General features: G+C 48.1%; 9 protein-coding genes across 9 annotated transcripts; 4 read left to right on the forward strand and 5 right to left on the reverse strand.

The window, feature by feature from the left end:
• Positions 1–1,976: 1,976 nt before the first annotated feature.
• Positions 1,977–2,902, forward strand: EV420DRAFT_1649049 (uncharacterized protein; the record flags this gene model as incomplete). Its single annotated transcript, XM_060478247.1, has 7 exons — positions 1,977–2,204; positions 2,265–2,336; positions 2,382–2,498; positions 2,556–2,565; positions 2,617–2,657; positions 2,710–2,735; positions 2,794–2,902. The coding sequence occupies 7 exons, from the start codon at positions 1,977–1,979 to the stop codon at positions 2,900–2,902; spliced, it is 603 nt and encodes a 200-aa protein (XP_060324908.1).
• Positions 2,903–3,266: 364 nt separating this feature from the next.
• EV420DRAFT_1277800 (uncharacterized protein) lies at positions 3,267–3,860 on the forward strand (the record flags this gene model as incomplete). The annotated part of the gene is made up of 3 exons (XM_060468048.1): positions 3,267–3,492; positions 3,541–3,639; positions 3,685–3,860. Coding segments are annotated over 3 exons (501 nt in total), but the record flags the coding sequence as incomplete, so codon positions are not given.
• Positions 3,861–3,917: 57 nt separating this feature from the next.
• On the reverse strand, positions 3,918–5,547 carry EV420DRAFT_1016515 (Deuterolysin metalloprotease family-domain-containing protein). Its single transcript, XM_060465329.1, has 8 exons — positions 5,192–5,547; positions 5,050–5,131; positions 4,722–4,995; positions 4,514–4,672; positions 4,389–4,461; positions 4,227–4,331; positions 4,069–4,176; positions 3,918–4,013 (listed from the first exon to the last, which is right to left on the reverse strand). Exons 1-8 carry the CDS (start codon positions 5,459–5,461, stop codon positions 3,975–3,977), a joined length of 1,110 nt encoding a protein of 369 aa, XP_060324910.1. The 5' UTR covers positions 5,462–5,547; the 3' UTR covers positions 3,918–3,974.
• A 1,181-nt stretch (positions 5,548–6,728) lies between these two features.
• EV420DRAFT_1649051 (kinase-like domain-containing protein) lies at positions 6,729–8,307 on the reverse strand (the record flags this gene model as incomplete). Its single annotated transcript, XM_060478248.1, has 6 exons — positions 6,729–7,008; positions 7,059–7,220; positions 7,271–7,331; positions 7,382–7,838; positions 7,891–7,995; positions 8,047–8,307. The coding sequence occupies 6 exons, from the start codon at positions 8,305–8,307 to the stop codon at positions 6,729–6,731; spliced, it is 1,326 nt and encodes a 441-aa protein (XP_060324911.1).
• A 1,837-nt stretch (positions 8,308–10,144) lies between these two features.
• Positions 10,145–11,711, forward strand: EV420DRAFT_1649052 (uncharacterized protein; the record flags this gene model as incomplete). The annotated part of the gene is made up of 5 exons (XM_060478249.1): positions 10,145–10,190; positions 10,239–10,252; positions 10,303–10,503; positions 10,554–11,083; positions 11,135–11,711. The coding sequence occupies 5 exons, from the start codon at positions 10,145–10,147 to the stop codon at positions 11,709–11,711; spliced, it is 1,368 nt and encodes a 455-aa protein (XP_060324912.1).
• A 177-nt stretch (positions 11,712–11,888) lies between these two features.
• EV420DRAFT_1649053 (uncharacterized protein) lies at positions 11,889–15,680 on the reverse strand (the record flags this gene model as incomplete). The annotated part of the gene is made up of 15 exons (XM_060478250.1): positions 11,889–11,967; positions 12,022–12,220; positions 12,274–12,510; positions 12,566–12,641; positions 12,696–12,815; positions 12,866–12,943; positions 12,993–13,103; positions 13,154–13,391; positions 13,443–13,600; positions 13,655–13,747; positions 13,797–13,900; positions 13,954–14,794; positions 14,842–15,098; positions 15,153–15,294; positions 15,351–15,680. 15 exons carry the CDS (start codon positions 15,678–15,680, stop codon positions 11,889–11,891), a joined length of 3,063 nt encoding a protein of 1,020 aa, XP_060324913.1.
• Positions 15,681–16,059: 379 nt separating this feature from the next.
• EV420DRAFT_1622844 (permease family-domain-containing protein) lies at positions 16,060–18,387 on the forward strand (the record flags this gene model as incomplete). The annotated part of the gene is made up of 12 exons (XM_060475866.1): positions 16,060–16,211; positions 16,261–16,481; positions 16,536–16,651; positions 16,701–16,803; positions 16,855–16,950; positions 17,004–17,142; positions 17,198–17,392; positions 17,444–17,505; positions 17,559–17,665; positions 17,718–17,783; positions 17,833–18,196; positions 18,251–18,387. 12 exons carry the CDS (start codon positions 16,060–16,062, stop codon positions 18,385–18,387), a joined length of 1,758 nt encoding a protein of 585 aa, XP_060324914.1.
• Positions 18,388–18,490: 103 nt separating this feature from the next.
• Positions 18,491–20,594, reverse strand: EV420DRAFT_1016902 (kinase-like domain-containing protein). Its single transcript, XM_060465330.1, has 6 exons — positions 19,713–20,594; positions 19,574–19,660; positions 19,231–19,515; positions 19,083–19,181; positions 18,952–19,028; positions 18,491–18,899 (listed from the first exon to the last, which is right to left on the reverse strand). The coding sequence occupies exons 1-6, from the start codon at positions 20,457–20,459 to the stop codon at positions 18,704–18,706; spliced, it is 1,491 nt and encodes a 496-aa protein (XP_060324915.1). The 5' UTR covers positions 20,460–20,594; the 3' UTR covers positions 18,491–18,703.
• Positions 20,595–21,710: 1,116 nt separating this feature from the next.
• Positions 21,711–23,026, reverse strand: EV420DRAFT_1649056 (Alpha/Beta hydrolase protein; the record flags this gene model as incomplete). The annotated part of the gene is made up of 9 exons (XM_060478251.1): positions 21,711–21,887; positions 21,946–22,083; positions 22,129–22,164; positions 22,213–22,284; positions 22,342–22,431; positions 22,471–22,578; positions 22,631–22,795; positions 22,851–22,965; positions 23,022–23,026. 9 exons carry the CDS (start codon positions 23,024–23,026, stop codon positions 21,711–21,713), a joined length of 906 nt encoding a protein of 301 aa, XP_060324916.1.
• Between the last annotated feature and the right edge of the window lie 427 nt (positions 23,027–23,453).

Consider the following 23,453-nt stretch of genomic DNA (forward strand, 5'->3'; position numbering starts at 1 on the left):
TCCGGCACCGGAGGAAATGGAGAAATATTCTCAGTTTTCGTGTCACAACCATCCAGTACGTCTGCAGCTGCGAATATGCGACTACTCCTTCAACGACCAGCTCATACCAATGCGTTCGGGAAACCCTACCTTACATCGTTCGCGCTTGACGCACCATTCGGTGGCCAGCGATGGGCATTTGGGAAAACATCAACAGCAGCGCCTGTATCAGCTTTTCCCAGTTCTGACCCATCTTTGTTCGGCCAACCCAAGTACAGACGGAGGCGCATTCTCAGTCCTTTGTGTTTGTACCTCAGCAACAATCTGCTTTCACCACGCATACAACTACCGTATTCTCTCTCGCGAAGCCTTACTATAGCAGCCCTTCGTATCCCTCCGCCCCCGGTTTCAGTGTGAAACCTTCCTCGTTATACAAACCTGGAAAATCACTCGATGATCAGCTATTACCGCAGAAATGATGGCCGATGAGGTGAGGGAGGCATTCAAATAGATCAGATACCTCCGGTGGGGCCCCTGTGGAGCTAGCCGGGTGATGTGGATTTGACCTAGTGCATGATTTTGATTTTCAACTTTATTTTTAGCCGTAATCTATCAGCTTTCCATTGTAATGGCCGGTGAAATTAAATGTGTTATCGGGTCTGTCGCAATAAACGAGTCTGTATAAGGAATGCATCTCAATGGGAATGTCAAGTGGTAAGCGCCCATCTTAGTCTTAGCTTGATGCTTAAATTTTTAAGACCGTCTGCACTTCATCTACACGAGATGTAATCCGAACTCTTCATGTATGCTCTCTTCAGTATTTTCGCCTTCATTCTGTTATTCTCATCTATTTTGCGGCAGTTCTACTCTCGCGTGGATCCGGCCTGCATCAAACTGCATCAATTCTGAGTAAACATCATTGACGGACCACGCTGAAAGGGATTGACTAGAGTGGATAGTGAGGACAAGGTTTAGTGCTGCCTATGTCCTGCGTTCCTGATGGTACCGTGTTGCGGTGAGATACTTGGTTTCATGCGCTTGAAGTAGCAGGTGAAGACAAGATCTATGGTCTGCTTGTCTGTTTTATATTGACCAGTCAAATATGTTCCACGGCAGATCAACAGTCGAAGTTCCAATCCTTTGTTTGGAAGATGCCTCTCAACCTTCAATCTGTACTGCTGATAAAATTACCGAGACGAAAACGCATCGGCATCAAATGCCATTGGTTCATGAATGGTGTGTGTACATCAAGTTATGCCCCGTCTGATACGCTCATAAATCTTTTGTAGGTCACACGCCCTCCATCTGTCATTTCTCTCCCGCCAACGTTCAGTAGGCCATATCTATCTGATCTCGCCGAGACACCACCATAAGTACCATACTGATATCTGTACCTGGACTTCAAGTTCTTTCATCATAATACGGGGAACTGACTTCTGTCCTTGATGGCCTGATATGTTTCACAGGTCTTTATAACTGGACGGAATTCATGCACCTCCCCTCATCCACACCAGGTCTGATGTCTATCGCTTCCGTTGGCCAATTATTACTCGCAAAGTATACGCCACGTACGCTGCTGTAGCCTGCTGCTAGCTTCATATAGCAGGATCTAACGACAACATAGCTGCGGCGACTATTTTGATCTTGTGGGACCATTGCCTGACCCTCGATGAAGAAGTCGCAACAATGTGGAGGCCTCTCAATAGACAGATCCTAACAAAAGTTGTCTATATAATGAACCGTTACTTCATGGAGGCGGTGATGCTATATGCGGCTTATGGCTCGTGAACATGTTTCATCCCCTTGCTCTCGCTAACTCGTCTTGATGTAGTATTCAGTGGATTGAGAGGAACCAACGCTAATATGGTCAGTGCTTCACGCATCATAACGAACTGACACTGATGTCAGAACTAGGAGTGAGCTTTACGTGCACTGGCCCAAATGGTATTGTCAAATAATATGTCTGCAGTTGCGCGACAATGTTCTGGCTATTCACTATGTCTGCGATTGTTTTGGCTAGCATTATGCAATGTTGGACACACGCCCTGATCACTGGAACATTTGTGACTAACATTAAATGCAGTCTTCATCATGATGCGTGCCTATCCACTGTGGAATCACAAGCCGATTGTTCGCAGGGTACTGCCCATCGTGTACGCTGCCTTTATAACAGGCGCATTTATTTTTGCTGCCATAACGGTTCCGATCCTTTTGAAGGACACGAAGTAATTGCCATCTCAACTTCTAGATGATTGACTACTAATGCTTTCCCCCAGTCGTGCTAGTGCCACCCGAAGTCATGGTTTGCACAGTTGCCAGGGTACCTGAAGACAATACCTTCCGCGCTGGGTATCTTAGTGAGCCCGTTGTACAGGAAGTGTGCATATGCTAATTGAAAACAGCTGCTATTCAATGTCCTTGTGATTTTTATCTCCTTCTACAATGCTCTCGAAAACCCGCGCCGGTATCAAAGCGAAGTTTTCGATTCACTACGACGCGATGGCGCAAGGATCTACTTGGTGAGTCAACTACCTCTTCCCTCCGATGCCCGTACATCCTTTAAACTCCATCCCTAGATAATCTCTTGTACGTTATGGCGACCTTCATTACGAGGATTGTATTCACTGTAGTCTCTAGTCCTATATGTGCCACCCCTGTTAGCATCTCTTGTTGCAGATGTAAGTGCCAATTTGAACCCATGTCACCTCTTCTTATGCTGATTTTTGTTAGATTCCAGTGTTCTTCCCTATTTTCATGTACGTTTTACCATCTCTATACATGAGTAATATTCTGACTTTTTCCTCGTCCCCTCAGTCTCGTATGTTCTGTGAAGACCAATCTTACCTCTCGCATGCACCTTCGCATAGAAAGCTTATCCAACACTACACATCCTGGGATGACATGTATTTACCAGGAAGGCTAACATCTAGGATTTATCATCGTCCTTCCCAGTACTCAGTATGCTTAATGATGAATGCAACGACAGTAGACACTGTCACTACACTGGCCCGGAAATGCAGCAATGAAATGCCAAAATGAAAACACGAGTAATGCTCCGAGCTATTGTATATCATTGTCCGCCTCCATGATATGAGACAAATAAAGTTAAATCTTTACTGAAGGTCAGAGTGACGACTTGAGTATAGTCGCATGGTCCGGGCCCCAGGCATAGACTTCACAGTGCGGGAGTTTAGTCAGCACCTAGGCATTCCGGGACAGTCAAAAAACATTTCATCTCTCGCCATGATAACGACAAGGACATACCAAGCATTCCGCTCGCTCCCTTGTTCATTCGATTAAAATCGTACACGACCAAACCTACAAGGTCCTCTTTTTACAAGCCTCTTCTTGGGCGATATGATCACATACCATGCGAACTCTTCCGGATAAACAACTCGAGGGATGTTATATTGCGGGACTACAAAAAACGAATCAAGTTGGGAAGTACTTCTTGTGATCTGTGCGTACAGGAGGATGGCCTGGTTCATCCTAAGCTAGGCCCTATGTTTGAAGGTATGTCGCAACCTTCTGTGGTGACACTGGCGTAACATCCGTTGCAAGGTCCTAACGGTGCATCTGTGCGGCCTAATGGTGCTTTCTTACAAGAACTTGTTCGTGTCTTCCACAATACAAAAAGTGTAATATATCGCCTACCGGAAGGTATGACAGTCAATCCTACAAGCCGTCCTGTTTACACCTTTTCAGGCACAAAACTTCCACCGGATCTTGTTTGTCTGCACGAACACACAGAGCATCACTCGATACAATGCACCGTACCTATGACGCTTCACGAACTGAATACTAAAATCACTAGGTTTTTCCAGAAATACGGAGAGGAGATGACAAAAGCGGAATTTGAGGAACGTTACCCATTCATCTAATATGTAGATATGATTCGTGTAATAAAGACCCATCTCATCGTTGAAAACTGTCCACTGGATTGATTCTCGTATCGCGTACCCCCGAGCAGCCAATGAAGACGAAACAATTGTTGATCAACATTCCTCGTTTTGATAGACTTGGGTAGTGAAGCACTAATGGTCTCCTTTAAGCGTGCGTACTTCCCAGTAGTACAGAAAGGTATCTTACGTTGTAGTTATCAGCATTGATGGCTGATTGGGAATCGGAAAGTGCCTGGTCAGCAGAACAGCCGTAGGTGATATCATCAGTGTCAGCAACAGCGTGTGTGAGCTGAAGTGGTTGAAATGGTCAGGAACGTTTGGCATAGGAAGTCAAAAATGTCTAACCTCGTGCAAAGTGGTACCACCACGGACGTTACGGGCAGCCACAGTTGTCCCAGAGCATAGCGAAGTGCTGGGAACTTCGTCAAAGAAGATATCGCAGAAATAAATCTAGGCGTTGCAATGAATATAAGCACATTGGTCCAAACAACCCGAGGGATCACCTACATCGGTGGTAGAAATGACGGTATACGCGATAACGTTACCGTCGCAAACATTGTATGCGTCAGTGCAACTCAGTCTGCCAAAATATAGATCAGCTAAAGCATTGCAAAGAAATCCTAGAAGCTTACGTGCGAGAGGAGGACGACTCAGAAGCAACGGCGTTCAAGACACGGATGACCGTTGATGTGGCTGTAGAGCCAAAGTAGGATCGATACAAGCTGTCACTCGCACCGTTGGAGCTGACATAGGATGAGCTAAGAGAAGCAAGTGCCTTGCCCTCAGTGTAACTGTAATGGGATGAATGAGGGGAAATGGAAACGAAAACTGCACACATACCTTGCAGATATAAAGCTAGACTCCGAAGAGGATGAGCAGGAAACGACAGCACGTTTGTCGAGGACCTGAACATCGCTGGAACGACTTTCATGCTTGGACTGCAGTTCACGCTTGGTGACACTAGAAATTTCAACTCCGATGGAACTGCTGTCTGCGGACACCTTGGAAAGACTGCTGATGTCCGCAAGCGAAACACCAGGAGCAGCAGCTCGGAAAGAAGAAATAGGAGTGAACGTGTACTTTCCGGTTTCTCCGAAGTCGTAGATGGCCGAAACTTTACAACCAGATATCAGGTCATTATCAATGATACGGACATTGGGGGAATTACCATCATGAGTGACGTTGACGGTCTGACCACTTGCAATAGTAGTGTACGCCGCTTCTGGACTATTGTCCATGGACACGGACAACTAGTACATGAAGCAAAGATAATCAGATGCCGTAAGATGCAGATAAGAAGGAAACCCAACCTTGACACCGGTGAACGGCACTTGGGATTGGGTGGCATCGTTGGTCACAACGAAAGAACGAGTGGGAAGGTCGTCAAGGATCGTGCCATACTTGAGCACTTTGACATCCTCGCTGCCTGTATTGGTGATGGACGCAGTAAGAACGAGGTCTGCAGAGTTCACGCTGCCGGAGGGCCCTGAGAGCTCAACAACGAGTTCACCTGCTCTCTTATGGTGAGGGCTAGCCAAAGCGACAGAGGCAAAGCTGAGGGCAAAAGACAGGAGGAACATGCTGACGAGGCGAAGTTCGACGACCTTGGGATTACTGTCCTACTTTGAGAAGCTTTATATACCTGAGTATCGGCTCCGTAATCTACGAGGTGCATGCGGCAGATTGGTTTAGATACGGGATACAAATGGATGGGATCACTTCCAGCAGAAAGGGGCGGTGACGCTTTGGGTATCAGAACATATGGATGAGAAGACCGGTGCTTGGCGGTCCACGATGATGATATGACGACCACAGCCGCCAGTTGTTGAGACGATTGATGCATAGAAAGAAGCCGGCATGTGAAAGCGCGTCGTAAAAATGGACGAATGTGATCAGTAGCCTAGACGTCGTCCGTCCCACTATTGTTTGCCTGTAGAGCATGGACTTGTATACGAATGTCGCGTTCATCCTTCCCTTAGGCGAAAATCGTGCGATCGAGCACGAGGACAAAGAAGGTTCGATATCTCCATCCAGCGCATCAATGAATTGCGAAGAACATTGATTTATCACACCAGGATAAACCACGCTTCGACTGACTTCATCAAGTGATCAGCAGACTGCAGCGATACGATGTATCGTGCGAGGAATGTCTGTTTGAACGAGAAGAAGAAGACATGGCGCTTTGAGAGTGTCGTAACTAAGATAGCTGCAGGGAAACGAGATTTAAGCGTGAAGAAATTCGTGGGGAAAAAGTGTATAATGATAGTTGTTCTGGCATTGTTGAAGCGCTCAGGCGTTATCTAGCCGCACAACGATGCACCGAAGTGAGCGGACGACGTAGTTGAATTGCGACGAGAACGAAGCCCATCGTGTTTGTGGGGTGGAAGCATGATTCAGCTGAAGAAGATGAAAGTGGTTTCCGATTCCAGGGAGGTTAGTGCTGGTGGTGCACGTTGTGCGATAAGATACGAGGATATTCCGATTGACGATGCCGCTACAGGGCCCGTTTACGAAAGCCAGAATCCGACTGCCAAGCCTACAACCAGGGCCATTGTCGTACCATCAGGCCGTGGCACTCAGGTAGCGAAAGGATACGGACATCTCAGACCCACCTGAGATCTTTCAAGGCTGTTAAAAAACTTGGCAAATGTTCAAAAATCTATTATCACCTGCAATATACAGTTCCCCATTGATTCCGCCGCAGCGGCAGGAAGTTGAAGCCCGCTCGCACATCTTGAAGTTAGGTATCGAAAACAGCACCGTCGTCCGGCTACCCCGAGTGATGGGTGCATATTGAAGTCCTACGTCACTTAGCGCTTCTTTTTCATTTGATGTATATTGGTGCCTCTAAACAAGCCTCGCCTTCTTCCTACCATGAGGGTTTGATGCGTTACCACTGGCCCCTTGGCCAACGTAAACACCACCTCCTCCACTTAGACTAGCAAAGCTCGCCGAGCTCCCCGGCTTGGACTGCGTCTGGGGCTGGGCAAACGGGGCGCCTGGCGCCATAAGAGGCTGATGTGGGTGTGAATTATTCATAGCCATAGGGATCATCGATGATGGACCTTCGTCTTGTGTTATTCGTCGAGGCGGTGGTATCTGATGGGGTGACACAGACTCAAAGGCGCTGAGAATTGTTGAACAAACGGCTCGACAGGTAGAACAGGGAAAACGCACTTCCATGTTGGTAGGGGCTCCTCGTGAAACCATTTATGCTGTAGCGCTTCACTTGCAGTGAGCCTTTTGTCTGGGTCGTATGCAAACAGATGTCGAAGAAGATCATAGCCTTGCGTGGAACGTATGCGCGGCTGACACCAGTCGTGCAGGTGATTGGGAAAGCTAATTATCACATGAGAATCTGACAGAGCACATGGAGGAAGGCCACTCACTAGTCCAATCGCTTCATGTTCTGAAATTCTGGCATATTCCTCAATCCACGCCAGTCCTTTTCTAAAATCAATCCAGTCAGAAATGGTACCGATTTCGCATGATGCACTTACCGTCTGGCGTTCCTAGAACCTCAAATATCTTGAGTAACTGGTCCCGTTGAAAGGGCACGTTCTTCTTCGAATCTAGCTTGGCCTCTTCACCCTTGAATATGGGCCGAAGGCTGGCTAGTTCCGCCATAACGCATCCGACGGCCCAGCAATCGATCGCCTTGTTGTAGTGTTTCGCCCCCATGAGCAGCTCCGGCGCCCTATACCAGATTGTCACGACGACCTTGTCTCCAGCGAAGAGTGGCTGAAGGGGCTCATACACAAGACGAGCAAGTCCCAAGTCGCCGATTTTCACTACACCCTCCGAGGTGATGAGGATGTTGGCGGGTTTGAGATCTCGATGTAATATATGGCAAGAATGAAGATAAAGAAGGCCGTTGAAGAGCTGATAGATTAGGGACTTCAACACGGGCGTAGAGATGGAACAACGCAGTGTTTGTGAATGATGGTGTATAACTTTCTGTAAGCATTTTTGCGTGAGCAGACGGGTCATTCAGATGGATTGCACGGACCAAGAAATCATGCTCGGCGTATTCAAAGACCATGTATATGGACTTGTCTTCCAAAATGACCTCCTTGAGAGACACAACATTATCATGGTCTATTTCTCGATTGAGCTGGAAGGTCTCGATGTGAGTGCGAAGAGAATCGTTTTACAGGCGACTCACCGCAATCTCCCGAATGGCACTCTGACTGATGCCAGTATATGTGACCACATCACCCTCCTTGTCAGGCTTGAACTTCTTTATAGCGTGAATCTTCTGATCGTCACCAAGACTCTGCGCCTTGTATACACGTCCATAGGTCCCAGAGGAGATGAAGCCAAGAATGCTATATTTCGACGTGACCGGACGATGGGCTGCATCTCTTTTCGCGCGGTACAGACGCATAGGATCATGATGAAGAACGCTCGACAATTCATCCAACATATCAAGAGATGACTAGTCTTGCTGCAATCACCGAGGATTCGTTACATGGCCCGAGCAAGAGGGAGATGATTACATAAGTAAGCCGTTAAGCAATGGTGGCAAAAATATCGTCGCAGAAAATGGAATATATATTTCCAGTGTAATATACATCGTCATACATCTGTCCACAGTATTGAATAGATATTCAGCAAGTTATAGCTCGGTCTCTCTCGTACACAGCTCACGCCAGAGAATAGACCGACATATAAATATACCAGCTCTTGCGCGTTCAAGAGTAATAACTCCGCACTATACTCGAGCAAGTCTCGCTGAGGATTGATCAATTCAAACAGGTTTGGAAACATAATGATACAGCATCTTTCTTGTCCGCTGCTGTTTTGTCTGCTTGGTAATATCGAGGTGCTGTCGTGGTTGGTGTAATTTCGTACACAGAAGTTAATAGCAATCGGAAACAGCGTCCGCTCGTATATATGCATTCGACTTGGTATTTTCGGATCTCCTTGTAGCCTCGCCTGCATGTAGAGCTGAGGTACATGATTCTGTGTGGAACTGGACAGGGCTTTGAACGAATGCAAGGATTAAGCGGGCAACACGTCTTCGGACTTTGTTACTAGATGCTATACAGCAGAAAGAAATCTCGGAAAGGGGTTCGAAGCAGACGTAGGAAAGACTGGTTGCGGAGAGAGACGACTGCATGTGGAGGAGAGGAGAGGCATCTCTGATCATATGGGTTCGAACTGTGTGTATGACCACAACCCTTTTCTGTCCGTGTGTGACACATCCGTTGGACGCCACCAACGTTTGAACGAATCCTGGTCGAATAAGACTGACGACGGAGATCGAGAAATGAAAAATGTCCGAAAGGCAACGTCTTCTGTACGGGTTGTGAGAGATCTCGATGTTGGTGCACATGCACACGGGCTTGTTGCAGATGAAATATAAATATTCCGTAGGCTAACGAAGCCGCAATCACGTCTCCTCGGAACGAGACTAATGGATTCAATAGAAAGAGCAACGTGGTCATTGGTTCGGGTTAAGGCTCAGCAATTCTTTTCGACCGAGGTCCTCTGCATAGGTCGAAGTTTCAGTAGCATGGTCCATCACGCAACAACTTCAACAATGAGCGTCAGGTCTCTTTGACCTTCAGAGACTGTCTGCCAAAAGCTGTAGGAGGTTGTATATGGCGTTCTGATTACCAAAACCGTGGCGGTCGTCACCCTACGTCACCGCGGCGATGTCAGTAAAGTGCGCGTCGACGAGCAGGATTAGGACGTAGACGATACGCTGATACACGACCGTAGAGAACGAAGGCGACGGAGGGCAGGTGGCATTCCTTGAGTCGACAGCATCATATGGGTGAAGGAGTTTGCGGGCCGGTACGTCGATGGACTCGCCGGGAGGGGGAGATGAGGGAAGGAGGGAAAGAATGATCTGGGGGCGTTGAGGGATGGCGCGCGCCTTTTATACTCGTCGGGGGTGGCCCGTGCGCAAGGCGTAGCATACGTCATAGCGCCGTCACCGCGTGCGGCGGTATGACAGACAACTCTGTAGTATAGTAGTCGTGTAGTTTTTGCGAACGATTTGGATCTGTACACATATTGGTCTCGAGTATCATACCTGCTCTCCTCCTGCGAGTGTAAGTTAGTTCCAGACTTGTACGTGGTATATGGCACATCTAGAGCCGAGAGATGAGCGCTAGCGCTGAGCATTGAATTCGAAGATGAAAATATAAGAGACAGGAAGTCGGGATCTGGACATCGTACCGTGGGAAAATTTATCTTCTTCTGTCCCTACCACTTCGAACGACCAACGCGTCATTCAGCGCCTGACATTAACGATGGAGAAGGCGCCAGAAAGCTTTACTTTTACTGTTGGAAAACTCGGTATGAGCGTACGACCTTGTATGGTCTCGGACTGACTGAATCTAATAGATGCTGGGATGGCTGTAAGGCAATTCCTCGGAACAACACATTTTGGCATTGACAAGCATCGTAGATCCTGCTGGGTGAACGCGCTCATCTGATTGAGTTTCCTTCTGTGCTCCTGCCACCTGGAGCGACGACGGGGTCGATAGTCAGCATTGCCGTGCACCAAAACCACGCAGAAGAGAAACGACGCGAGGAGGACTTTTGGTCATTGCAGGAGGACTTTTTGAAGGAATTTGGTGTTGTGAAGCCTTCCAATCCTGACCTTCTGGTGCGAAAGCTTTTCTGTGTTGCGAGAAATAATTGCTGACCTTCTTGTAGCTTCGCCACGTTACCCAAACTTCAGTTACGCTGGAATGGCCGCCTGTTCAGCTCTCCACAGCAAAGCTGCGCTCTCTAGACATCTACAGGAATGGCGAACGACTGGCATCGATACCGTCTCCACTGACCAACACCTCGACAAAGCTCTCCGGCCTCCAAACAGACGAAGAATACACCTTCCAACTGATCCTTCGAACCACCGCCGGGACTTTTCCCTCAAACATCGTTCGTGTTCGCACACACACCATGACCAACACATCAGGCATTTCTGTATGTTTCGGTAACGTGCAGGACTCTGTCCTGCTCGAAAACACCAAGATGGCTCTCAGGGAAATGAAAGCCAAATGGAGCGACAAGATACAAATCGACACGACGCACTTTATATGCACGACACCAGCTGTGACAACAAATGGTGCCCAAGCCACAGGAGGCTCAGCTGGCGCCCCGGGCGTCGAATATCAACGAGCGCTACAGCTCAGTATTCCAGTCCTCTACCCCGACTGGGTTATCGCTTGTTACACCGAGAAACGGTCGGTCTTCACAACCTGAATGCCCTTTCCAACTAATCAACTTCCCCACAGAATGGTTCCCATTGGTGCCTTTGACCTAAAAGCCGATCGAGTGACACCGCTTCGCTCCCAATCACTATCCCAAGTTGCCGTCAACCGCAGCCAGCCCAGCCCAGACACTGCGCACCGGAATGCCACCAATCGTGCCTCCATGCCGGTAGTCGCGCGGGCCTCAACCACCTCGCCACCCAGTACGCACTCTCCCTTCGTCAACCAACCCGCATTCGAACCTATGCCTGAAGAATCTGCAGAAGAGGTACCCGTACAGGCCCATCCTCCTGCGACGGACGTGTCTACGAAGAGGAAGAGTAGAAGCGGGACAATGAATCGGGAGTTCAAGTTCCCTTCACCGGTATCGTCGCCTACGGCCCCGACCCCGGAGCGTGCGTCTGTGCCTGCAGGTAACTCGCCCCCGTCTGTCCTGCGAGGTGAGTTGGGAAGGCAGGAGGATGAGCCGAAGCCTGGCGTCATGACCCCTTCGAGTATAGAGGTCCCTCCCCCGCCACCTGTGGAGAAGGAGAGATCGACGAACAGCGTGGATGAAACGGAGGATGATGTTGGGCCGACGGTAGAGGTTGACTTGAGCTAATCCCTTGATTAATACTTTTCTTCTGTTCATACTCTACTTGATGATAGGATTGTTCTGGATACCTTTATTATGAATGCCCTTTGCTTTCGCAAATCCGAGAATCATCACCCAATAATGGATCCTTTCCGGGGTATATGTTATAGCACGGGTAACAATAGGGACAAAACATTTGATATATCATGAAGATCCCAGGCCTTCGCTCTTGTTATGACACACTGGACAGCCATGTTCTATCCGCGCCCGGACAATGGATTCGCTGAGAGAAAAGTTGAACGACAGACCTCTCGAACTTGGAAAGACAACAACTTACAATGCGATCTTCCCGCTCATTCCTCTCCCAGACGGACCGGCTATTCCAACTCCACGTAGCACAGGATCTGGCTGTGAGGGGAGGTGGTCGCCGCCACTAACACAGGATGCATGAACGACATGCCGGCACAAGAAGAGCATTATCAAGGCTTGAGGTGACTGTTGTAAAGGCTTACTACAGATAGGGCATGGCCTTATCGCTGGGGAAAAGCCATCAGTCAAGGTCTCTGATAATACTATGTACGGCGCATACCAGTCAAGAAGAACCCGCTCGTCTGGTCAGTGTACAACTTGCGCGAAAGATCAGATATATCGACGTTCAGTATCGTCTGACAGCCGTCCAGTAATGATATCTGAAGTTGGAAGTCTTGAAGGATTTTGATGAGCGCTTCTTTCAACCCAGGGATCTCTAGCCCGTTCTTGATCCGTCTAATCAAACGAATAGGATTGATCTCCGGTCCAACATTCTCTAGTAGGCCGCGGATGAATGCTAGATATGCGATAGTTAGGAGTCGCGTAAGGTGTGTATTCGGACAAATGCTGACCTGGTCGACTTTCGGAATACTTGAGCAGATCTTCCCAGAGGTCATCGTCAGCTTGCTCCTTCGCAAATTCGATCGCCTAATACGATAAATAACGTCAATATTGGGAAGAGGCAGCTGCCAAGAAACCTACCTGGCGAACATCGCCCAGTTTCTCAATGATGAGTGTGAGCGCCTTCTTGTTGTTTCCCATACGACCGAGGAGATACACCATCTCTGGAACCAATTCTCGATCTTGGCAAACATTATACGCCTAAGCCAGCTATCGGCATATGGGTACAGAAGAGGGTGAAGAGAGCTTACGATCTCAAGGTTGTAGTCGGTGCTCGCCCGAAGGAAGTCAACCAGTCGCTGTCTCGCGTATTCAGCGTACAGTTTCACCTGACAACAGATTTAGAATATATGTCCGACCTCTGATCTACAAACGCACCAACATATCCGCGAAGTTGGATACAAGATGAAGGTCCCTATTGAACAGAGCATCGAGATAAAGAAACAGGTATCGCGGCTGGGATTGAAGTTGAGGTACAACTCTTTGAATCTACAGGAGGATGTCAACAAAGTCAATGAATGCGTATGAACAACACGAACATGGATAGAATGTATGTTATCTACCAACAAAGAGATGGCATCGCTCTTGTCTTCATCGACAGCCTCCCCGGCTTCCTGCCTTTTCCTGATTCGTTCATGATCAAACTCTACGAGAAGGAGAACCTGATCTTGGACGTCCGTGAAGAGGTTATGCTCTCGTATCACATCGAGGACGTTCGGTCTGCGAAGTCGTAGGAAGTACGTCAGAGCTTTCCCATGCTGTCGATTAGCAGTATATCTGGGACGATTGCTTGTTAGCGGGAATAGCAGACGGAAAGCGGGGACATACAATTCTGCTAAACATTCCATTAGGATCGTGGTGTCTGGCGACGAAGATATTGTCTTGGACGTTGACGCGGTCTTCTCCAATTCTGAGCGGACCGCCACAATGACCGCAGCAATATCATAAATGTCCTTAGGCCACTCCTTGATCGTTTGCTGCAGTGCCTGCAGGAAGAATAATCAGCTGTAGTTTGACAACAAAATCAGAGGACACATTACATGTCGATCATGCGCAAGGAAATGAGCTAACATCATTTCATACACAAGATGATCTAGCCGGGGATTCTCCGTAGGTACAAAGGGAATGATGGCCTGAAGATTAACTGAGTACAATAATACAGTATGTCCAACGTTGGCCTACCTGTAATTGTCGTTTTTCGGCGAATGTAAAGATCCAACGCTCCCATCGTTTGGAATCATGCGCGCAAACCTTTGGACATAATTGTGCCGCCTTGATGAAGTCGCCTAGTTTTAACCTTTGTCAATTCAACTATAAACAACAACATAAATTCACATACCATCGTTGATGAGATGTTCGATATATCGCTGACCAATCTCCGAAGCAGTCAATCCATCCTCGCCTTCCTCCACGGTATCGCCACTGGCCTCGATGATCTCGAGCTCTTCCAGCGCCTCTTCATATCTCTTCCGCTCAACCAGCCAATGAACATGATCTCTCCGGTCTCGGGGTTTCACAAGGATTAAGTCTTGGGGACTCAACACCACGTATGATCTGCTCTCGTTTGTGACATCTGAACGCAAGGTATCTGTATCAACCTCAGCCAGAACATAGTCATTACAGCCCCATGATTGGTACTTTGTCACGCTAAGCGCATCAGCGGCAAGTTCTTCGCCCGAACGAGATATTATCCGCAATTCCGGACGTTCAGCGACTTTCCGAGCTTGTTTGTCGCGATCCTGAGTCATTTCTTCGAGGAAAGATGTGTCGGGCGGGCTGTATGCCAAAATAAGTAAAGAGGAAGGGGTAGATGAGTGCGTAGATATGGACGATGCTGTTCTGGCATGTTTTCCGGAATTGATACTTGACGCATGGTCGGGATAAAGGATGGCTGAGGGAGGCGTGGGATGGGGAAGAATACCAGCAATCATACAGTCTAGCTGGAAAACAGCGGTTATTTCGACGAGAAGAGGAGGTAAGTTGGCAGATGCCGCAGTCGTATTCGTCCGGGGCCTCGCACGGATTCTGGCCACCTTGATATGGTCTGCCCAGGATATCAACAGGGTAGAATCATCCTGCCAATGAAGGGTACATTTAAACAAATCGGCGCGTGGGCTGTCTGCGGGACGGTCAATGAAGGTGATTCGCGTTTGGGACGTCGTGTCGTAGATTTTGACACCCTGTTGACGTGTTGGTAATCTTTAAGCATCAGAATCAAATAACTGACCAGGTCATTTGCCCAAGCAATCAGCCTGCCTCTCCACCGTGCCTGCCAGATTGGTCCCTCGCCGACATGCAAGACCGTTTGTCTGTGGCCAAGCCAACCTTTCTCGTGCAACATCAACGACCCTGCCAGGCCTCCACTGACGAAAGATCGAGTACTCTTCTTTGCAAAATTCGGCTCCAACGACACGGTGCGCATTGGGCGTTTCATATCGAAGGCGTAGGACTCGGTCGTTGACAGAGATTTGATGACAGCCTGTCCTATATAAAGGTATCATCATATGCACTACATTAGCACCAGTGCCTGAAGCTCACCATCAATCGAAGCCGTAGCAATGAAATCTCCAGTAGCATCAATGCATATGTCGACAACGGATGCCTGGTGAGGCTTGTATGACTTGAGCCGCTTGCCGGCGAGGTCGAGCATATGAACGAAGCCTGCATGTGTTCCTAAGGCCTTGCTTTCTCGACATTAATGTTGTCGAATAGAAGCTGCAAGCAAACGATATTCACCATGGTCTTGCCGTTTGAAATGGCCAGAGCAGATGCTGAATCCTTCTTGAAGAGGTCAGGGATGAACCCGCCTATTCGCTCGTACTTCAGCGCTGGTTCGTCATCGTCCTCTTCATCGTCATCTTGGTCTTCGTCGCCGTCTTCCTCCTCCTCCTCCTCCTCCTCCTCCTTATGCACTTCCTCACCGCTGCTTGAATCCTCGTCATTGGAGCTAACGTCACTCATTTCCGACGGACTTTCCGTTATTTCGACAATATCTTCCTTCTCCTCTTGACCGTTCGCCATCGGCACACCGTTGACGCGGCCTTCGGGACCATCTTGGGTGCTCATGGCCGTCGCATCGGTTACAGGTGTCGAGTGTGCAGGAAAGAGCCGCGGCGAAGCCGCATTTCTATATCGGGTCACCGCCGATTGGCCGCTCTTTGTTTGTTGTCAAGCTGGGAAATAAATTATCGACTTCCAAGCAAGACTCCGCACAGAACCAAGAGAAGTTCAACCAAGATAAGCTGTCTGGATTAGTATTAACACCGAATGGAACACTATGGAACACCAACGGCTCTGGGGTGGGTATTGGCGTCTGACAGTCATCATCTGAACTGAATTGATCTAGACCCTTATCTCTGGAAAGCCATATGCAGCACCTGTCCGCAATGCAAAGCGGTCCATGGGAATATAAATTCTCCTCTTTAGTTCTGTTTTTTCGACAAGTATGTCGTCCGATATTCTCACCACGAGCCAGCCCAAGCCTATCGCTCAACCCGAAGCTAACTCTCGCGGGGCTGCACTCAAGGAACGAGCATCTCGCATAGCCAAAAAATTTACGACGCGAGATGGATGGTTGGGGGACTATGATTACAAATGGTGCGTCTTCTAACGCGCGCGCACTATTCTGTAGCTCAATACCCTGCAGGCTTTGTATGCCTACCTTGCCATACGCAAGGCAGAAGCGAGCGCCGCCATTTTATGCGTTGGAACAAGATCTTCCTTTGATCCTTGCCATCTCAAGCGGCTTTCAGCATTCTCTTGCTATGCTTGCTGGTCTTATTACCCCTCCAATCATTTTCGCGTCTGCTCTAAGCCTTGATGACGAGCTCTCCGCCTATATGATCTCTGCTTCGCTTATTGGTTGTGGTAAATAAACAGACGCGTCTAAGCTAAAAGTTTTAGACTGACCGTATTCATTAGGTATCCTGAGTCTCGTTCAGATGTCCCGGATACCTCTTTTCGGCGGTCATTACCTCGGAACTGGTTTGATCAGCGTCGTTGGAACTAGTTTCGCGACTCTAAGTACTGCCAGTGCCGTGCGTCGACTTACATTTGCTCTCCTACTCTGACTAACATAAGTTGTAGATTTTCGATGCCATGTACAACGATGGGACTTGTCCCTCCACGACCGCAGCTGATGGAACCGTTACACGCTTGGCTTGTCCAGACGCGTATGGAAAGGTCTTAGGTATGTCCTCGCGCCTTCGACTCTTCGAATTGCACACCAACAGCTCTTCAGGAACCTCTCTCATCTGTTCATTCCTCGAAATGTTCATGTCATTCGTGCCTGCTCGCAAGCTCAAGCACATTTTCCCGCCCATCGTCACAGGGACAGGTACTTCAGTTTCTCCTAGTTCGCCGCCGATGGGCTCATGTTGCCCCTTTCAGTCATCGTTATGATTGGGGCCTCCCTCATCGGAGATTCTGGCATCCCCAATTGGGGTGGAGGTTCTAACGATTGCATGGATCGCCCCACTTCTGGGTCCTTCCAGCTCTGTCCTAACATAGCAGCACCGCGGCCCCTTCCGTATGTTCCCACCCTTCTTTATCACAACTTTCTTTCTGATGGTGTCTGCTCATAGCTGGGGATCGGCCGAATTCATTGGCCTTGGCTTCTTGAGTTTCTCCACTATAATGTTGACTGAACTGTTCGGGTCACCGTTCCTGAAAAATATCAGTATCGTCGTCGGCCTCGCAGTTGGCTGTATTGTTAGTGGGGCTGCTGGATACATCGACGGAAGTAGTATCACATCAGCTCCGGCTATTACTTTCTTATGGTAAATATTCTCAGGCATCTATGAACTCTATCAAAAGACTAATTTTTCCAGGGTACATACCTTCAAAATTGGTGTATATCCCCCCGCAATATTGCCTATGTTGGCGGTCTATGGTAGCTGGTTTCCTACATCCGTAGTTCTACCTGTGTTGATCACCCTAACACAGTGTCTATCGCTATGGAAGCCATTGGCGACATTACCGCGTCCGCCGAAGTCTCAAGAGTCGCAGTTGATGGCCTTGAGTTTGACTCTCGGATACAGGGCGGCCTTCTCGTACGTTATCAACCAGCAGTTTTATGTCATTCATTCTGAGTTCTGGTCACAGAGCGATGGGATCGGCGGATTCTTTTCAGCGCTATTTACCGTAACCCCACTGTCAATCTTTGCACAAGTAAGGTTGTCTCTTTGGTGTCCTCGGGCTTGACTCATCGCGTATACAGAACAACGGTGTAATCGCTATCACCAGATGTGCTAACCGTTCAGCTGGTCGATGGTGCTGCTTCTTCCTGATTCTTTTCGGGGTACTCGGAAAGATATCAGGCGTCTTCCTAGCTATTCCTAATCCCGTCCTTGGCGGAGTAACGACATTCTTATTTGCCTCGGTGGCTACATCTGGTATCCGCGTCCTCGCCTACAACGCTTTCACCCGGCGTGATCGATTCGTGCTTGCCGCCGCTCTTTCCTTCGGGTTTGGCGACCTATTGGTGCCTACGATTTTTGAACACCTGTTTGATGGTGTAGACAATCCGAATAAAGGCTTGCAAGGTCTGTTTGATTCCATTACAATTATCCTTAGTACACCCTGTGAGCATACTTCTTTCCATTTCATTTCCTCGCAAAGCTCTAAATCTGGTCTAGTCCTTGCTGCCGGAATCGTGGCCGTCATTCTCAATCTTACCTTACCTCAAGAATTCGATGAGCATGAGCGCGAACACGACGACGACGATGATGTAGAATTAGCAGAGGTCGAATCTCAGAAACACAAGTCTGGCTAGAGATTTGTCACCATCCAATCTTATGCTCATTCACCGATATTCACGATACTTTATCATGATGATAGATGTGCTAGTCCATTTATAATATTCTAATAGAGCAATCTACGATGTACAATATAATGCGCCTAACCATGTTTTAACAGTTTGTAGATCACATCAAATACAGGCCCAAAGATATACCAAAAAGCCAAATCCAAGAAGATCGAGAGCAGACCTGGCTCGGGGCAATGAAGAGCATGGAATTCGAGTTCCAGACAGATGTAATTGATTAGGCACCCGCCTTCGCCGTTCCAAAAAGATAATGGGGGCTGTTGATTCAGGCCCAGGATCTCGTTAGTCTGACGTACATCCCCTCCCCGTCGGCTAACAGGTTTGGGAAGTATGCTAGTCCATCGATGATCCCCCCGTGGACGAAAAGACGCTGATATGCATGAGCCGAGGCGTCAGAAGAGTAGACAGGAGAATGATGATACTCACGACAATGAATTTTGAGCACGTCGCCGTCACTAGGTCTGCATTGAATGGCAAATGTTAAAGCAAGGATGATTGTTAGGGATCGCTCACATCGCATACTTTTCCAGAAAAGGGTGGCGCTTAATATCGAGTATCCCTATCCGCCCGATTGGATTGATATCGAGAACCTTGTTAACGACATTAATCAGTACCAAAAAGAAAGAATGTTCATTTCCACCCACCTTCTGCAACAAATCGATTGTCTCACTGTTCAACTCGGATATCCTGTTGCCCGCATTCCTGCCAATATAAGCTAGCCACTCTTCGTAGGGGTGGAAAGACTATTCAAAATGCATCAGAAAATTCTAGAGAAGTGGTACAAGGACTGACGTCTCCCTTGAACAAAAGCATCTCCAGAAGGATGGCGCCGAAACCCCAGATATCCGTATATACGGCATCGACCTTCTCTTCACGACGATGGACTTCTGGGCTGAAGTATTTGGCTGTCCCCGATTGAATATCGTCCTCAATGATGCACTCTGTCCTTGAAGTGAACTTTCGGGCAAGACCAAAATCGGCCAAAGAAATGTGGCCAAATGGAGAGATGAGTATATTCTCGGGCTTGACGTCGCGATGTGCATATCGATGCTTATGAACGTATTCTAAGCCGGCAAGCTGTCCATCAAGTCAATGTCAGCTCCAACGGTGACTCCGATAAATCACGGATGCTTACAAACTCAGCGCCGTATATCTTGATGTCTTCCAAGGGTATCGCTGCAGGCATACGAAGCCTATCTCGAAGACTCATCGTGTATTTATACTTGAAATTCGTCAGTATCACAAATAATGTAGAGCGTACTATGCGAGCCCACCATCACGAGATAAACTTTGTAATCATCTTCACCGGACGCCAAGAGCCGTGTCACAAAGGGAGAACCAGGAGTATTGAGGTCAACTAACGCGTTCTTCTCGTCAACGATCGCTTTCGGAGTAGGATACTGGCGTAGTTTCGTTGTAGCCTTGTCGAACGTTTTCACAGCGAATACTCCGTTCCTTGTTCGAGCACAGTACACAATACTAGTAGATCCCGAGATTCCGATGCTAGACAGCAAGCGGTAGCTGGTACCTACAACGTTGAAAGTCTGGGATGGGGGTAAAGGTTTGTATGTGTACTTGAGATACTTCAATTGGGAACTATCGTCGTCGTCGTCACTTTCCTCCTGTTCCATGGATAGACGGATAGTGGAGACGAATCCAGAATTGAGTTCATCTGTACCAGGCCAATAGGTTGACAATGGCTGACTGAGGAAGGCCCGATAGGCACGTGTCAAGATAAGCCTCAGTGTCCACGCAGAGAATACGATTCTCAAGAATCGTCCCGAGAAGCGCCAGAACGAACCCAAAGAGTAGGGGAGAGGCCAACCTACGACGGGGCGAGAATCCGGGCCTGACCGACGAGCTGAAGTCAAGTGCAGGGCTGGCGGCCATACCGATACGGTCGACAACCGGAAGCCGAAAAGTAACTGTGCTAGCATGTGGCGATAGACTTGAGCGGCACAGAGCATGCAGTTTACAAAGATGTGATAGTTGTGGGCGAGTATTGCGAATCCTGGTATCATCGTGAAAGTCGTTTAACGGTATCCAGATCAGGACTTATAAGAGACGCAAACACAAATAAGAAATTCGTTACGGGAGGGATCAGTCAGTTCATACCGCTGGGAGAATAGGTTGCTTAGAAACCAAGAATAAGAATGATTGAACAAGGACGTCCTCGTTGAAGCCGCGCGCATACAAAAAGACCTGCGGCAAATGCCGAGAAGCACGGCTCTAGCCGTAATCGTCGATTTTTCTTCTTCACTCCTGCCATCATCACTACTGCTAGTCTACCCCCACCGCCCCCTCTCCTCGTTGCGGATATTTCTTTTATGTGGAGTAGTTCTATCATGGTGAGTCTCTTGAGTTCTTATTCCGCCGGACTGCCATGACATTCACGAATGCGAAGACGCTATCTTTACTATAATAATACTGTCCGGTTCTACCATTGTGTTTTGGCTCAGTTTCTTACAGTTTCCTACTAGATGTTGCATTCTACAAACGAATGATCCATGATGCAATCAGGGACGTCGGAACATTAGGACGTAACTGCCTGCATATAAGGACGGAGACCCCAGGACATCCTAGGAAATACCGTTGGTAAGCCCATCCAAAACTCTCGACACCTTGAGACCTTCCTACGATGATTCAAAATCATTCAAACTAGAGTATCTGAGCGCTATATGATAGCTCTGTGCTTTTATCTTTACCTTTACTGAACTCCTTCGACGTTGGTGTCTACTCTTACTGACTCGTGCCTAGATTCCCTTGTTCATGGCTACCTTGGTCATTTTCAGACTTACATTCGTAAACACGGACAACAAGGGTACGTTCATGTCCTTATCCTCGTCGTGATGTAACAATGGAGTTACCGCCTGATTTGCACTTTCGTGGTGCATTGACGACAATTCCACGGCTGTTTTTTAAAAACTCTGAACTCTCAGCAGTCTCATGCCTGTTGACCTTGGCCATTGACGATTCATTTCAGGTTCTCGTGGACTACTTCAACTGCTCCGAAACATGTGAGTGTTCATCCCTGTCCTTGTTTCTCATGATGCTCTATCACGACGGTCTTCGTATTCCGCTGCCGAAATGGCCCGCCACAGCTCATTTTCTCGGGCAACCCCATCTGATCTTTCTACTTCCTATAACAAGACGTATGCTAATATTCATTCGATGTACACAGGTTGATGGCAGGTATTTTTTTTGACACATCGTTCGCTGCCTATGGGTAAAGCCGTAGTCCCGTAATTAATTGCAGTGTCGTAGCTTCAGTCTTATACAGTTGGTTGGGGCAAAAACCTATCCAACTCTTCCAATACGAGTTTAGCTTGACTGATAGTCAAATCGTGACCAGCGCCTTCGATTGTTACAAGCTCGACATGTGCACCGTCCGGTAGCAGGGTCGGTATGTTGCTTGCGGCTCCATATGCCACGACTCGGTCGTTGGTTCCCTGTGAGAAGACGCCAGATAAGGTGAGTAATATCAAAGGTGCACATGGGCATACGTACGTGAAGGTGTAAGACTTCGTGACCGTTAAAAGTGTCCGACTGATATGCGTATGCCATTGCCCGTACTGGACCCTCTTTGTACGACGAGGAAATGGCATCGTTGAATCCCGTCAGATGGGTGCATTGGAGGTGTACAATCTATAAATTGGTGTTCGGTTCCAACCGAAGCGATCAACAACGCACTTCAGATGTGGGATCCGGCAACAATCGTGATGTGCTCTACCAGCGGAGAGTCAGACGCGTGAAGACAGAGAAACTTTGACACACAGGAACAGCAGGAATGGTACGGTGCACCATACTCGGAGGTGGTGTTTTCAAGTCCGGAGGTAATTCACTTAACTATTTTGGACAAGTCAAACGGTGCATAGCACGCACGAAGCATGAAGCAATACGAACCCTCGAAACACCGGCTGGTGCGATCAGGACGATGTGGTCTTCAACGAGGTGCGGAAAATGATAAACCACTCCGGCAGCCACCGCACCACCCTAGATAAGTTACTTGGGTACTATGCTGTCAAGTCCTACAGCCTGTTGACTTGCCATGGAAAAACCAATTAATATGGCCTTCGCCCAATTCAGATGTTGCATCAAGAACGAGAACTGATCTGCAAAGAAACGCGTGGTATTGGGAGTCTGCGGCGCATCAGAATACCCTCGGCCCATAAAGATCTACCACTGTCATCACAGACATATCGCCCATCCAGAAAGACGACTGACCGTACATCAAGACACGATATCCACGTTCTGCCAACTGGGGTGCGATGTCCTTCCATACGATGGATGGGATGGAAAGGCCGTGGATGAGAACCAGTTTCCTTCCCATCTCAGGACCCAAGAGCCAATAGCGTGTCTACAGAGAATCAGATTTCTTGCCTTGGTGCGTATACACGGGGATGCTTACTCACACGACCGAATGGAAGTTCAGCATAGGAACCACCGGGATAGAAATCCTCGGGATACACCTCCCACGCCTGGGACACGGTTGCGAGAGAAGGGTGAATCGTTAGAGTATTTTTGGCTCTGGTCAATGAAAGCGTGAGCATGTAGTACCTATCCGGTAATGAAATAATACTCACGACATTTGAAGTAAGCACTACAGGAAGGAAACAAGTGCCGCTGCTGTGTCTATTATTTGATGTAGTCGAGGCACGGAACAAGATACCAGATTGTGACTATGACTCAAGTAACGATACTTACGGCAGGGACAAATTACAATTAAAGTTAGAGTGGAAATTACTAGCATGAAACTGGACCGTAGCGCGTCCTCTGGTATGCAAGCGCAAGAAGGAGAGCTACGGTGACTTCATAAATAAACCAGGGTCTTGGTTCGAGGCTAGTTTACATGACATATTGGTTTATGGCTGGCTATTTCGGCATCTCAAAATCCGGTTTATGGCAATGTCCGATCCGACCCCTTTTGACCCAGTACTTATGACGACTAGACTATCAAAGTCTAGTGGGTTTATAAGAGAAGCATCGAAGTTCGTCATAAACCTGCGTGAATTTGA

This window comes from Desarmillaria tabescens (assembly GCF_030435595.1).
Source record: "Desarmillaria tabescens strain CCBAS 213 chromosome Unknown EV420scaffold_56, whole genome shotgun sequence".
NCBI lineage: Eukaryota > Fungi > Basidiomycota > Agaricomycetes > Agaricales > Physalacriaceae > Desarmillaria > Desarmillaria tabescens.